General features: G+C 39.3%; 1 protein-coding gene across 2 annotated transcripts in view; it reads left to right on the top strand.

The window, feature by feature from the left end:
- The window catches only part of LOC124551379 (disheveled-associated activator of morphogenesis 1), a 435,878-nt gene that overhangs the window by 319,668 nt on the left and 99,844 nt on the right, over positions 1 to 16,366 (top strand). For both annotated transcript variants that reach the window (XM_047126427.1, XM_047126428.1), the window contains 5 exons: positions 59 to 178; positions 2,507 to 2,596; positions 3,752 to 3,823; positions 10,494 to 10,724; positions 12,054 to 12,251. In XM_047126427.1, the coding sequence (XP_046982383.1) occupies positions 59 to 178; positions 2,507 to 2,596; positions 3,752 to 3,823; positions 10,494 to 10,724; positions 12,054 to 12,251 (711 nt within the window). The remainder of the gene's footprint in view (positions 1 to 58; positions 179 to 2,506; positions 2,597 to 3,751; positions 3,824 to 10,493; positions 10,725 to 12,053; positions 12,252 to 16,366) is intronic.

Genomic DNA, 16,366 nt, shown 5'->3' with positions numbered 1-16,366 from the left:
AATCATTCATTATTATCAAACACACGAATGTGATTAGAACGTGCTGTTGTGTCCACAGGATGCCGAGCCGCCAGAGATCACATACTGCGTGGTGGAGCAGGCAGGCACACTGTCGCTCACTCCGACCCAGCCCATGCCTGCCCCAGAGGAGCTGAACGCCAAGTTTGCAGAGCTCGTGGTGAGTGGCACTCGGGGACAGTTGTAGCTCCATTAGTGCAGACAGATAGACGCATAGGTGTGGTAGTAGCAAGGCAGCATCACAATTATCCACGACGCATTCGTCCTCAGAATGTCCCCAAGTATACATTCATCCACACAGTGTTGTCTAACTAAACTTTCATCCTGTGATGTCCAATTACATATTCATCCGCTCTATATTGTTCATTCAGCATTGCCCAGCCACATATTCACCCAACATTGCCTATCTGATTAACCAATGAACCAACCACTTATGTAGCACTGTCCTATCAGCCATCCTTATCCGTGTACATCTACATTCTCATCCTCTCATCAAAAGGCATAAAACTGCTATATGCAAAGCACCTGAGTTCGAACACGGTGGAGGCTGACAAAGTGGCGCTTTGAACTCTTCTGCCTGTTTTCAGCATTCCCATTTACACTGCATGTATCTAAATACCACTTCTAAAATTAAAGTGGTTTTAATTTTTTGCACAGGATAGCACGATCTAACAGGTAACTGAGAAATGTGCGACAAATTGTCATTTTAAGAAACAGCAGTGTTGTCCCAGAAAAATTTACTTTCACGAGTTCCTAAGTGTTCAGTTCTTTTCTCGTCAACGTCTTATCTTCATGTAATTATAATCTGCATGCCACTGACTTCCATCTCTGCTCTTAGTAATATCTGTCTTGCTGTATCAGGCACGGATGACAGTTTGTCTTTTGTAAATCCTCAGCGCCAGTTTTGTAAAGGCCTCGTCGCTACTGTGGTGGAGGCCGCATTGCCCCTGTTGTTAAGGTAGGCCGAGTTTGTGAGTTCGTAAAACAGCTACTGGTTGAGTACATCGCTAAGACAATTTCTCCCTGCCAAAAATGAGTTAAAAGGGTTTACTTATCTTTGTTACTTGGTGAATAATGAAGACTGCAACACTGCATGTAATATAACACAAAAAGGCCCTCAGTGGCTAAGTGCAACTAATCATAGGTAAACTTCACAGTACATAAAAAGCACTCCAACTTCAGGTCACAAGTGGCCCATCAGGACCATCTGACTGCTGTGTCATCCTCAGCTGAGAATGCGGATAGGAGGGGCGTGTGGTTAGCACCCCATTCTACCAGTCGTGGTTTTCTTCGACCGGAGCCGCTACTGTTCGGTCGAGTAGCTCCTCAGTTGGCATCACGAGGCTGAGTGCACCCCGAAAAATGGCAACAGCGTACGGCAGCCGGGATGGTCACCCATCCGAGTCCCGGCCTTGCCCAACAGCACTTAACTTCAGTAATCTGATGGGAAGCGGTGTATCCACCACGGCAAAGCTGTTGCCTCACAGCACATAGCAAATGCAATTCACAACAACTGTCTGTTCACTTTTAAGAGTTCACTAAGTCAGTCCTGGACGATGATCTAGTGCCAAATGAGTGAGAGCCGCTCTTCTGTCTTGCGAGTAGGCTTCTGTCTGTAATCATCTGAAGACTGGCAGACTGTAGACCGGCAATTGGCCGAGGCGAAGTCGATACCTTGATCCACGGCGCTGCTGGAAGTCGCGCAATTGGCAAGTGTCCATGGCACTGGCACCAGCTCACATCTGTGTGCCTGTGGTGCTTTTTCACTGGCCGTGTCTCGTTCGGATGACACACCAATGTCCAGTGTCTAGATGGACACAATATTTCTGTTTGAATGTGAACCTGACAGAAGTTACATTAGGTTTTGATATTCACCCCTTACCCTGACAGTTAGCATTTCTGTGAATGAAAACTGCTTAAAATTCTCAGGATATCATGTTACATTAGCAAAATAATAGGAAGAGGTATAAACACAATCATTAATGAGCTCATACTGCTCAATCTTTATTGTCTATCCACCAAATGAGACAATAGAGTTGTCTGCTTCGGCCACCTTTTCTCTCAGTGCCATTGCCTTTCCACTGTGGTACGCAGCTGTATGTAGGGTGCAGCACTGCCGACTTGTGTGTGGCAGTTGGCTGTGACACTGCTGTAGTTATGTGCATTCAACTCTCCCACGATTTACTTTATTACTTTTTAATGAGTGATGCTGCTCTTGTTTCAAATATGTCTAACACTATTTCGAGCATTGAATACCTCTCACTTCTGAAGTCACAACACGAGAATCAAAATTGTGACGACACTCGCAAGTTGTCGAAATTTATATCTCCCACACAAACTGAGGTGTCTTTGCGTAATTTATCCACAGATGCAATGTCTGTGAGATTTTGGTCACGTCCTTGTCATCCATTAAGATGTACTTCTGCTCGACTCTGTATCGTGTTTGGAGTATGTCCCGAACTGATTCCTCGTCGACTGTACATTGCAGGAGGAGCTCGACCTGACGGCACCGAACAAGGCGGCGATGCTGAGTTTGCCTCCGGAGAAGAAGTGGCAGATATACTGTAGCAAGAAGAAGGTGAGGCAAAACTTGTGATCTTGTGGAATAGTCGACACAGTAAGTTTTTATGTCCATTGAATTACATTGTGATTTCAATAAGTTGTTAGAACTTTGGTTACCTGCCAACAGCTTTAATACGCAAGGTATGTGGTCAAACAATACTAGAAATCAGAATAATCGTTGCAAAGATTTAAAGCCACTGGCTTTGGTCCAGAAAGGTGTCCATTATTCTGAAATACACATTTTAAATAACTTGCAATCACTCATAAAAAGTTTAATTACTAATGGAGTTCAATTTAAGAGGAGGCTAAATGATTTAGTGGAGTGTAACTTCCTGCCTCCCTGACGAATGTCATAGTAGAACTGACTGACGTGTATATCTTCTAACTTGTTTTGTCGTACAAACAAATGCTTTGAGTTATTGATTCATTTGGCCTTTTTCTTAATTTTATCTGACCAAAGGATGAAGCATTGCATATAATCTGACTTCTGCACAGCAATGTGATCGGGGTCAATGTGTGTTGTAAACTGATTTTCTCTTTGATGATGCATAGCTACACTAGCATCTATTATCTATCTATTGTTCCTCAGTGTATTGTACATTTACACGATTTGTGACAAATTCATTATTACCTCTTACTTAAAAATACAATTATTACTATCTTTCAATGGACATTAATATATCTCTTATTTGTGTAGATACGTGTTCTTATTTCGAGACATGTTTTACATATTTGAGGTTTTCCTTACTAAGAATTTATGAAACAAAGAGTACTTCTAATATGATCTAATGAAATACTTTTTTGGCTTCATAGTTCACTTCTTTCTGGACAAAAATAAGCTTAAACTGTGGAAGGTATTTTTGTTCCTTGTGTTATATTTTTGAATTTCACTAGTTCTTTACAACAGACTCCATAAGAAATTGTATGTGAAGCATGAAGTTTGAGGATGGACACCATATATTATCTTTGAAGCATATTTCTGTGCAATGAGTACCTCATGTGGAATGACCCCAGGGAATTATTTGGTATAACATTAATGAATTGGAGTATGTTCGGCAAACCAACTTTCTGATCATTACGTTACCACAGTAATTATATGAACAGTTAATGTTGTGGAACTCAATGATTTTAGAAGTTCTGAGTTTACACTGTTTCATATTTTGTGTTGCAGGACCAGGAGGGAGAAACGGATCTGTCTCACTTGCCGGAGCACTACATAGAGCGCGTCAAGGCTCTCGCCATGGTAACTATACTACCCATCACCAAGAAGTCTATCGTGATAGCGTGCTCACTTGTGTATGTTTCACCTCAATTTCTGCTGTCCTGTGTTTCAGATTTTTGTTGTTGCGAACTTCACACATTGCAGCAGTAGGACTGCTATTATTTAACACGTTTTTGTAACTGACATTACTACATTGCCCTGTAGCTGTCCCTAGAGAGTGTGGTGATCCTGATTAGTTCTAATATGACTTTAAGTCAAAATTTGTTGAATACTGCAAGTGCAGGGATGTTTACCTGCACGTTAATAAAACCATTTTTTTGTGCTCAGTTGTTTGGTCCACAGTGGAAAGTGTACAGGTTCACTGTTTGAAAGATACCAAAATAAATTTCAATCTCGTGTGTCTTTTTTGTATAAACAAGCAAATATCAGTCTTGTGGCATAAGGCGATGTGGCTAACATGTTGCCAATCAAAAAGTATCAAGAAAAATTATCTAGTAGACAGCAAGAGGTGACACACCGTTGTTTCGTGCAAGAGTTCAGCAAGAACCACTACTTCTGTCTATGTCAGTTTTGGATAAAGCCAACACAATGTATATGTTCGTTCATGAATTGACAGTCATACCGATTAACATTTTTATTGGCTAAACTGGTTGTGGAAAACTATATGTAAGTGGTGAAAGAGGTCTGTGAGACTTATGTAGTGAAGAACTGCAGTATTGAAATTGACCTTTAGTTTTCAGCTTTACCATTTTACCTACCAGTTAAGATACTGCAACATACCTGTCACAATTTTCCATCACTGAAACAAGTCTGTGTCCTTTTGTATTGGCTTTCAGTGTCACTTGAGCTGCACATAGATCTATGTGGCTAAAACCAACGGAACATTTATTATAATAGTGATTGTATCAGAAAATAAAAATTATTTTAAATAAATATATGTAATTTCAGTTGTTCAAGAACTACACTTTCTGTACAATGTGAACAGGATCTTCCTCATTTTGAAATATTTCATAACAGATTATTGTTTACCATTGCCATTGTGTTACACTGGTGCAGATCTAACCGCAACTGTGACATTCACTCTGAAATGGGCGACTCAGTATTGTCACAATTTCAGTGCGTTGTGGTTTCTGGGTTATATTAAGCAACATTACTATATCAAAGGCGCGCATTTAATGGTACAGCTGAGTTGTCAATTCCATTTTTATGCACTATTTTTTGTCATCCTCTGGTATCATTACGCATATTCCATTCATTCGTACATTGTGTTAGGTCGATCTGGGCCCGGAAATCCCAGATTCAATTCCAGATAGGAATCCCTCCAGGATAATCCCAGCCTGCTATCAAAAGAGTACCAGGGATCTTTCCCGGAGGTAAAAGGCGGCTGGGACCGGCAATGGGCCACTGCCCTCCCCCTCGTAGTGCCGCAATGGAGGACATTCTACCTGCACTATCACCAGTAGCACCGAGCGAGGTGGCGCAGTGGTTAGCACACTGGACTCGCATTCGGGAGGACGACGGTTCAATCCCACGTCCGGCCATCCTGATTTAGGTTTTCCGTGATTTCCCTAAATCGCTCTAGGCAAATGCCGCTCTGAAAGAGCACGGCCGACTTCCTTCCCTAATCCGATGAGACCGATGACCTCGCTGTTTGGTCTCTTCCCCCAACCAACCAACCAGCAATCACCAGTAGCCCAGTCACGGGCTAGTGTCGCAGAAAAGAATCTGCTAGTCTGGAGAAAAAACTGTTCCCTCCTCAGTTTTGCTATATATCTGCTGTTAGCAGCTTAACATTTACTTCATTATAATGGCATTTTTCAAAGAAAATTATATTCTATGTCTGCAAACACTGAGCCTTGTTAACAGTATATTACTATTTGTCACACAGCCTTATAATGAATACTTGGACATGCCACTTACTTAACGGAATTTTTCAATTGTCGTATCTAGATATACAGATAATTGTAGAAAGAATGGCTGATAGGTTTGTTAGTCGGGCTCCAATCATTCGGCATACACGACGGCACGTCTCGCGACACCCAAGATGACGACTGAGTCTGTTATCGAAATATTGTGCCCAAAATGGAATCGACAACTCAGTTGTACACCTGTAACGACAGCATCAATAGTTCACATAGAGAAAGCTATTGTGTCTCAGATAATTATCAGTTCATTCAATTTAGAAGTGTAACAACACAGATCCACACGAATAAATAAATAACTGCAACAGCTGTCATGAGACAATTTATTGATGTATTGGTTCACAACTAGTTTCGTAACTATAAAGGTACATCTTCAGGAGCCACACAGTCGACCTTTTTCAATCGTAGAGGCTGTCCCCCAATAAAACAGAGACGCCCCCTATCCTCACGCTGATCATTTTTCAGTGCATTATTGCCGAGTTGTCAGTGCACGCTGTGCTGCTCCACGCACAGCCTCTCACCGTTGCTCGACTTACATCTAGTATGTAGTATAGTCACAAAACCAGTTGTGAACCAATAGGAGCTCAGTAAATGGAGTTATTTATTTATTCAGATGGATTTCTACAGCTGTGTCTGACCAACTCACCAAATCATATGTACAGTTCCATGTGTTCTGTGACTCTCACACTAGTCCGCCAGCAGCAACTTGGGCATTAATTTTATAGCCTTAGAATTCACGTATAGCCCACCTCACTTCATGTTGTACATAGCTGTGTGGCCCAACTTTTGTACTCAGATAACTGCAAACAACTGCACATTAATTACAACTATTGAGGCCCCAGTTCACTGACTTATTCTTAAACTCTGGTCAGAAAAGAGCTAGACGAGTGGTATACCTGCAGCAGGACTGCAGAATCCATTGTGGCCACAATAATTGTAACTTTACTGACCTATATGAGGTGTCAAAAATCTTCTTCTCGTGTCATTGTTCATTTCAGGACTGTTAGGTATTTTAAGTAGTTTTTAAATAATTCAATACAACACCATCAAAGCTGAATTTTAGTTTCTGTTTATTACTGGTTCTGTTACTGCTGGTGATGATCGGATTGTGTATTTTTTTTTTTTTTTTTTTTTTTTTTTATCACAGAGTAAGTCAGACTGTACAAACTTTATTGGATATAAGGTCTGCCTGTTATGCAAAACTCTGGTTTTTCATGTAACCCAACACGTTTCATCACCTCTGTGCTATTCGACTCTTAATTTTTAGCTTATATGATTATGTAGGACCATTTGTACATTACCTTGTACTGGTAAGTTGTTTCTTTTTCTTTCGCATTCTTTTGAGTGACTGAGAAGCACATCCAGTGATATACATATCTCTCAAAATTACGTTTATGACAAACACTGAGATGGGACACAATAATAATGATTACACTATATTTTGGTGAAGTGAAAAGGTCCATTACAAACAAAATTCTGCAAAATACATGTAGTATTTGTGTGTGGTTCTCAATAACTCATAAAAGCGTGAAAGAAAAAGGATCTGCCAAAACAAAACATGACAAGCTACCAGTACATTGTAATGTACAAATGGTCCTGCATAACCATATAATGTAAAATTAAGATTTGAATAAAGAAAAGCCACTGACAATGGCACAGAGGTGCCAAAACATGTTTTGGTTACATGAAAAAAACTGTTTTGCATAATAGGTGGAACTTACATCCAATAATTTTAACTGCAATGTGGTAAATTCTAGAGCAGTAAGTCCAAATGATGAATATATGAACTTTCTTGATGACTACAGAACATGCACCAACTGAATAGTGAGTGTACACCAGAAGTTACTCTCGGAGAATTACTCTGACAGCGGATTGTGTGCTGTCTTTATACGAAGTCGGTGGTCACTGACTGTGCCATCATCATCATCATCATCACGGGCAGTTTCCAGCCTCTGGCCGGGTCTGTATGGAACATAAGGCCTCTCCATTGTCTTCTGTCTTCCCACCATCTCTCCATCTTCACCTTGGTCCAGTCCTCTCCTTTCATTCATCTGTCTCTCGGTCTTCCTCTTGGTCTCTTTCCTTCCAGTTTCATCTCATGTATCCTCCTGGGTATTCTCCTCCATTCTCTTAACGTGTCCATACCATCTCAGACTTGATTTCTCTATCTCCTCCTGTAATGGTTCCACCTTCATTAACTCTCTGATCTTTGTCACTCCAATACTGTTTTTCACGAATTTGATCTCATTAGCTAGTACTTTGCTTTCCTCTCTTCCTTTCATAAATCAGGTTTCTGATGCATATGTCACGATTGGGACACAGTATGACCGATATATAACCTTTTTACTGATTTGGGGTACATTCTTGCTCCATATCAGGCTTCTGACACTCTTCTGAAATGCTTCTGCTTTTCTCCCCCGCTCGTTTATTTCTCTGTCATTTTTTCCATCATCCTGTATCAGGCTTCCACTCTCCTCAAACTTTCCCCACCAATTGATATTCCAGTTGTTCCTCTCTCCTTCTTTCTTGTTGTGATAATCATCTCACTCTTACTTATACTAAATTTCATCCCATATTCTTGTACTGTTCATTCCCATATGTCCAACTTTTCTTGTACTTTCTCCTCCTTATTCCCCCGAATCATCAGATCATCTTCAAACACCATAGCTTTCATCCTCCTTTCTCCAATTACTTGTGCTACTATACAACTAATTGGAGAAAGGAAGATTGTTTGTTGTGCCTCTTTAAAGATGTTTGTATTGAGGTTTTTTAAAAAAGTTAAAATTACAAAAAATTCCATTTTCATTTCCAGTATAAAAGACACACACACACACACACACACATATATATATATATATATATATATATATATATATATATATATATATATATATATATATATATATGGCAATGAAGTTCTATTTTAACCATCAGCTGCATATTCTTCAAATGATGTAATTATATGATCTGTATTCTATGTTTTGTGAATGAAAATGTGGACATAAAATTTATGTCTAGGTTTTAGCAAGGCCAGCCATGAATTTTCTAGGAACTCAAATGAGTGGATTTTCAGCAGGATTACATTTTAAGATTAGAACATTCTGCTATTCTTAAAATGATAACAATTTTGAATATGGATGTTTTTTAAATTGCACAGTTTTCAGAAAAGATAATTTTTAGAAAGAAGAAAATCAGTGCTTCCAAGTAAGGTATGTCAATCTTAAAATTCCTGCATGAATAATACGTGAAATAAAGGAAAGACAAGTGCTCACCTACAGCTGACTGATGTGTGGTGCATAGAAACATGCAACAGAAACAGTATTTTGGTAGCTTTTGAGCTCGTGGTCTTTCTCTGGCAGAAGTGCACACATTCATGCATGTGACCACACAGACACCCTTGGCCGTGAATGTGTGCTTTTGGGTGTGTCTGTGTGGTTACGCACATGAATGTGTACTTCTACTAGAGAAAGAGCTGAAAAAACTAGTGAAGTACTGTTTCTATTGTGTGTTTCTAGGTGCCACACACTAATCAGCGGTAGGTGAGTGGTTAACTTTCCATTATTTTATGTATTAAAACAACATTTTAGTGGGGTAGAATTTTCAAGCGCTCCAGGATTTCATGAATCATAAATTTGGAAAACTTCCTCGGATAAAATATTTGTATGCAAACTACTTTCCTATCATCATTAGTATCAAGTAAGTAATATACTGAATAACTGTTGTGCTCTTCCATGCTGACTGGTTTGATGCAGCTCTCCACGCTATTCTCTACCATGTGAGCCTTTGTGCACCTACTGCAATCTACATCCTTTGGAACCAGCTTAGCTTTGGTATCCCACACTCTTCCTTCCAGTAGCAAACTGCTGATTCCTTAAAATCTCAGGATCTACCCTATCAACCTATTCATTATTTTATTTGCGTTACATAAGATATTCTTTGTTCCCCAATTTGATTCAGTACCTGCTACTCATCTAATCCTCAGCTTTTTCCTATAGCTGCATATTTCAAAAGCTTCTATTCTCTTTTTTTCTGAATCCTTTTGTTCTCCATGTTTCTCTTCTGTACGAGGCTATGATCCAGACAAATATCTTCAGAAAAGTTTTCATATCATTTAAATTTACATTTGACGTTAACAAATTCCACTTTTATTTAAATATATATTTCTTCTCTTGCTATTGGCAGTCTGCACTTTACATCCGGTCTATTTTAGCCACCATCAGTTATTTTGCTGCCCAAACAGCAGACTTCATCTACTTCTTTTATTGTCTCCTAATTTCTTCTGTTATTTAATTTGACTACACTAGATTACAGTTGTTTTACTTATGTCGATATTCATCTTATAAAGTCTTTTTAAAACAATATTCATCCTGTTCGACTGCTTGTCCGAGTCCTTTGCCATGTCTGAAAGAATTACAGTCGTCAGCAAACCTAAAAGTGTGTTTTAAACCTGGAAGACAGACTACAACCTTGTCTCTCTCCATTCTCAACTACAGCTTCCCTTACTAACTACTTACACTGTCATTCTTAGCATCATGTAAATAGTACACTGTACTGTAAGGTTCAGAAAATTGCACATTAAAAAATAAATAAATTAGGGATTCAGTGTATACTATGCATATGTATTAAGTATACAAAAGACCGAAGACAGGTAAGAAAGTTTTATTTGTATTAAGAGTGGTGTTGTAGCAAGTTGAGGTATTCCATGTTGCTATATTTTATAGTGACGGAGCTCGAGCCAATCAGGTGATGAGAGTCTTTCTGGTCCACAGCTTCAATTTCCAACGGTGGACGCAGACGATGAGGTGCGGTCCCGCACGCGGCAACTGGATGCACTGAAGACAGCGCTGCGCACCCAGCCGCACAGCTTTGTACTGCGCTTTGTGGAACTGGATGGTCTGCCCGCACTGCTCTCCTTCCTGGGGGGCATGGACTACCAGACAGCACAGAGTTCTGTCCACACCTCACTCATCGGCTGTGTCAAGGCGCTCATGAACAACTCGGTACGTAGTGGATTTTCACTGAGGCTTGTTTGTTTTGAGGTTGAGTTCGTTGGCCTAATTTTTTTCTTTTTTGTCGACATTCTTGCTTACAACCATTAAGACAATTCTGCTTCATTTATTCCAGGTGACTGGCAAGTATTGGTATTCTGTGTAACACCACATCTAGAACTCCAAAGATAATTTTTATTATTTTTATCTAAGCTGCGATATAAAGTTGCACAGGAGGTCATAACCACTATACGGATATTGAGCACGTCCTAAGCACCACATCTTGGCAGATAATTGTTGTTGTTGTTGTTGTTTTTCTTTTTTTTTTTAAACACTTTTGGGTATGGACCACCATCAGAATTTCAGATAAAAAAACTTAATACAGAGTATTATGTAAAATGATTTCTGTTTTGATCACAAATGTGACACATTGATCTGTATCAAGTTCTTTTGTCTGATACTTTAATGGCAGGCTGTGCTCAAAACATGTGAATTAAAAGAAAATATTTTAACAACAAAGGGTCTGTTTTTATTATCAGTCAAGAAGCGGTTAATATGCTTTGTATTAGTATTGTGCTATGGCCGTGCTCAGAATATTAGGTGGGTGGACTATCTTTCTCCTGAGCGTAGATCACAATTTGCTTTCCCCCTGACTAATATTAATGATGTCTATTTATTTGCAGGCTCATTGTAAATTGTAGAAAAAATAATTCCATAAGCTTCTTTAAATGTATAACATTTTATCTGTTATCAATTTAGAATCAATGGTTCTCTCTCACAGCATTTTAATTAATTATCAGTGTTTTTCAGAGACTGTAATTGAGCTTTTGTATTTTTGCAGTGCTCACATTTCTTTTAATATGAAACTTAGTTTCAGCATATGTTTCTTTAATACATCAATCATGTATTGCCTCCACATCACTTTAAATCTTCAAATACAGTGTGTATTCATTTACAGACTAATAATTTGAGTTCAATTTTTTGCTACTTACTCAATTATTTCTGTTCTTTACATATGAAACTGAACTATCAGCTGTAGCAAAGATATTGCCATTGCAACATTGCATCACTCATACACTCGACATGAAGCAGAAAGAAATAAGACATTTATTAAGTACATGTAACACATAATAATGTAATACAGAAATATATTTTATGAAATGCATATTAAATCATTTTGCATTTATTGCATATTATTAACTACATGCAAATCTGTACAGTCTTGCGTTCTCCAGAAAATGTAATAGCTGTGAAACATTTCCAGTGCTAAGACACTCTTATTAGTAGCCAGTTGTCGATATTGTTCTCCCACCCACAGTTTGTATGACTCTGCTGTTGCAGAACGGTAGAGCGCATGTACTGGCACATCCCACAGCTATCGACACGATAGCGCAGAGCCTGAGCACAGAGAATGTCAAGACAAAGATTGCCGTGTTGGAGATCCTTGGTGCTGTGTGCCTGGTGCCTGGTGGGCACCGCAAGGTGCTGCAGGCGATGCTCCACTATCAAGCGTACGCAGCCGAGCGCACACGCTTCCAGGTATGTGCCGAGCAGTAGCCCTTTATTACTTATAATTAAAGGCAGTACATTATCAAAATATTCAGCACAACTGAGTCAAAATGTTAACTTGCAAAGCCAGCTGAACTTTCATATTACTTTATAAATAGGTGTCAAATCAGTTACATGGTTTCTAAAAGTAGATTTTTGAACTGTTTGAAGAACCAAATTAGAAGAATAAGCAATAAAATTAAAAGTTAAAAGGAGAAAGATAAGAGTTATGTTGTTAGCAAAATCAGGTACTTGCAGTGATAGAATAGAATGAAACTCATTGCAGAACTCAGCTAAATAAAATTGGCAGTTCACAAAAAGCTACAGACAGCCATATTAAATTTAAAAAATCCATCTCACATTACACCGAGAGCAATTTAAAGCATAAATATACTATAAACTTAAGAGGAGACAGAATGACTGTCCATTAATTACCTTAAGGAGATGAAATTGCAAGTAAAGATGACAGAAATACTTTAAAGCGAGAATTATTATACTTAGCGTCAGAAAATATATATATTTTCATCCGGTGGGAAGGATAGAGAGGTTAGTAAGAGAAGAATGGAAAGATGGGGCAAGTGACTCAGAACCCAGTTGAGGGGATATAGATGAAAAGGAGGTCAGTGGTAACATGTTCATAAGAAATTTTCCAGTTTCAGTCCAGATATCACATAAAGAACACAGTGAGAAGTAAAGATAGATTAAACCTGCAGAGAAAAGGAAAGCAGAATGATTGATGCAATTAAGAACTTCTAGGAAAGCGAAAAAAGAGGGGAACGGACCAAAAATAGGTAGCAGGAGGGGAAAGGGGGGCGGTGAAGTTAAAATATTTATTAGATAATAAAATTCATTGAAGAGTACAACTGATTAGATAAAAGAATCGTTGAATATTTCGAGAAAAAGATCATCAGTTGACCAAAGAAGATATGAATATACCTGAAAACGACATTCGGAGGAGAGAAAAATTCAGAACCAAAATTACAAAAACATAAAGGATTTTTGAGAAAAAGCTATTCAACATGGAAGGAGCATCACTCGGTAACAAAAACAGCAGCAAAGTGAATGAATGGAAAAGTACTGGCAAGACAGGAAGAAGTACCTCATTCGAAAGAACAACTCCTCTGAGCAATTGTTTTACGTTGTCTGTAGTTAGTTGGATTCAACACAAGAAGAATCAGTTGTATTGTTGAGGAAAAAAATGCATGTGTGTGTGTGTGTGTGTGTGTGTGTGTGTGTGTGTGTGTGTGTGTGTGTGTGTGTGTGTGTGTGTGTGTGTGAGGGGGGGGGGGCTGGGACAGAAGTTTTGTAGAATGTCAGAATATGTTTGAGAATAAGTTGTTTCTTTTTACTCTTTGTTTTCTTACTTTCTTCTCTGCTATTTAAACAATTCTATTGTGGCTTCATGCTTTCAGTGCACTGAAGTCGTTAGTTCACAGACAACTGCTATATAACTTTATAAAAGTCAGAGTTTACGGCCTGAATACCCTGAGGGGCGATACTGTAAATGAAAGCTCTGAAGATTATTGAATCTTATGATTTATGATATATGAATTAATTATCTATGATGTGACATATTTTAACAACCTGGTGCTCCACAGCTGCAATATGTTTGATAAAAGACATTTTTCTATAGCCACCTTTTGTAGCAAGAGCACATAGGTGTCCTGATAGCCAAAGTATATTAGTGACTTGAAATAACAACACAGACACTTGCCTATTTAACATCATATTAAGGCAACTATATTGATGTAATGGATATTTTGACAGCACCAGAATATGATCCCTGTACAGATGAAAAAGTTTTTGTCAGCAGCTGATCATGTAGGTATATAAATATGTCTTTCACTAAATAACAATGTTATGAAAAGGATAGAGCACTGTTCACCATAAAGAGAAAGAGGAGACACTGAGTCACAGGTCACAGACAGGCACAATGAACAGACTGCCATACATTTTGACTTCTTCTGGAACAGAAAACACACACACACTGTGGTGTCACCGCCAGACACCACACTTGCTAGGTGGTAGCCTTTAAATTGGCCGCGGTCCGCTAGTATACGTCGGACCCGCGTGTCGCCACTGTCAGTGATTGCAGACTGAGCGCCACCACACGGCAGGTCTAGATAGACGTCCAGGCACTCGCCCCAGTTGTACAGCCAATGTTAATAGCAATGGTTCACTGACAAATATGCTCTCATTTGCCGAGACGATAGTTAGCATAGCCTTCAGCTACATCATTTGCTACGACCTAGCAAGGCGCCATTATCAATAGGTATTTAACTTGTGATGCCTGTACCATCAGACTGATGTACACCACTTATGGATTAAAGTTAAGTATTACATCAACTACGTACTTTATTTGCTACTAAAAATTCCCTTAACTGTTCCAGACCTCACGCCAGTCTGCGTGAGCTTAACGCGTGCCTTTCGGCTTCTTCTCATAGTGACTTGGCTGTCTTGCCAAGTCACAAAACACACACACACACACACACACACACCTCACATACACATGAACACTGTCGTGTGTGTGTGTGTGTGTGTGTGTGTGTGTGTGTGTGTGTGTGTGTGTGTGTGTGTGTGTGAGACTGTGTGTGTTTTCTACATAAGAAGAAGGCCTTTTGGTCAAAAATGAAAATATATGGCAGCCTTTTCGTTATGCCTGTGTGTCACTCAGTGACTCCTCTTTATGGTGAACAGCACACTATCCTTTCCATAATATTGCTGTTATTCCACCATGGACTTTGCACTTTTCTTTCACTATATACATGAGGTCTGTTCAAAAAATTCCAGGATGTTGTCCACAAAATTTTTCTCTATGCTAACCTTTTACTTATTGAGCATGGCCTCCTTCGACATACTCTTCTCCACAGTTGATACATCACTCCCAACACCATTTCCACTTCCGGAAGCATTCTCGGTGTGCCTCTTGCTCGATTGCATGAAGCGCCATCTGTGAATTTTCTTTTATCTCATCTGTCATTGCAAATCTTCATCCTGTCAATGGGGTTTTCAGCTTTGGAAATAAAAAAAAGAAAAAAAAATGAAACTGGACCAGATCTGTAGAGTATGGAGGATGAGGTAGCACAGTGATTTCATTTCTTGTACAGTAGTCATGCACCAATAGGGATGAAGATGCAGGTGTGTTATTGAGAGGCAAGAGCCACGGATTGTCTCACTACACGATGAACCACACCAGGTTTACTGTAACCCTTGGACCTTCACATTGACGATGAAACAAAGAAATTGCATCGGGAATCAATTAAAAATTCACAATGCCGATTTCTGTCCACAGGTGTAACGTGACCATTTCCTTCTCTCATTTTCTTGCAGACGTCACAACACGTCCTGATAGTACCGTCATTTAACATTTTGTCCCCGTGGCACGATTCGTGATGAACTGATCCTTCAAAGTCAAAGAAAACTATCAGCATGCTTTGACATTTGACTTGACCTGACAAGTTTTTTTGATCTTGGAGAACCTTTCCCAACCCGTTTTGATGGCTGAACCTCGGTCTCAATATCGTAACCTTAGACCCACATCTCGTCCCCAGTTATGATTCTCTTAAGGAACGTCCCATTCTCATTTGTGCAATCCAAAAACTCTTCACAGATTGCAAGCCAAAGGTCTGTCTGATCTTGACTCGTGAGACTTGGGACAAGCTGTGTCAGCACGATCCGACTGAAATGTTACATTCTTCTGCAATCTCTCAGACAGTCGGTCTTCCACACTGGCATGCACAATTTCAGTGACATTCCTGACATGAACGTCATTGGTAGACATCAAAGGGCATCCTGAATGAGGGCCATCTTTAACTTCCATCCAGCTATTTTTAAACCGTGTGAACCATTTGTAACACCAAGTATGGCATAAGCATCCATTACTGTAGGCTTTTTGCATCATTTAGTGTGTCTCTGCAAGGGATTTACTGAGTTTCACACAAAATTTAATACAGACATGTTGCTGTGCCATATCGAAATTCACAAACTGTGCTACACAATGTTCTACTCAATACAGCACTGAACAATAACTAACAGACTTACGACAATGAAACTTCTGGCAGTTGCACATTAAATACAGGCTCGTGCAGGGATGCTAACCACATTTC

This window comes from Schistocerca americana, chromosome 9, assembly GCF_021461395.2.
Source record: "Schistocerca americana isolate TAMUIC-IGC-003095 chromosome 9, iqSchAmer2.1, whole genome shotgun sequence".
Classification (NCBI taxonomy): domain Eukaryota; kingdom Metazoa; phylum Arthropoda; class Insecta; order Orthoptera; family Acrididae; genus Schistocerca; species Schistocerca americana.
Note: the sequence above shows the minus strand (reverse complement) of the source record. Positions and strands in the feature narration are given on the sequence as shown.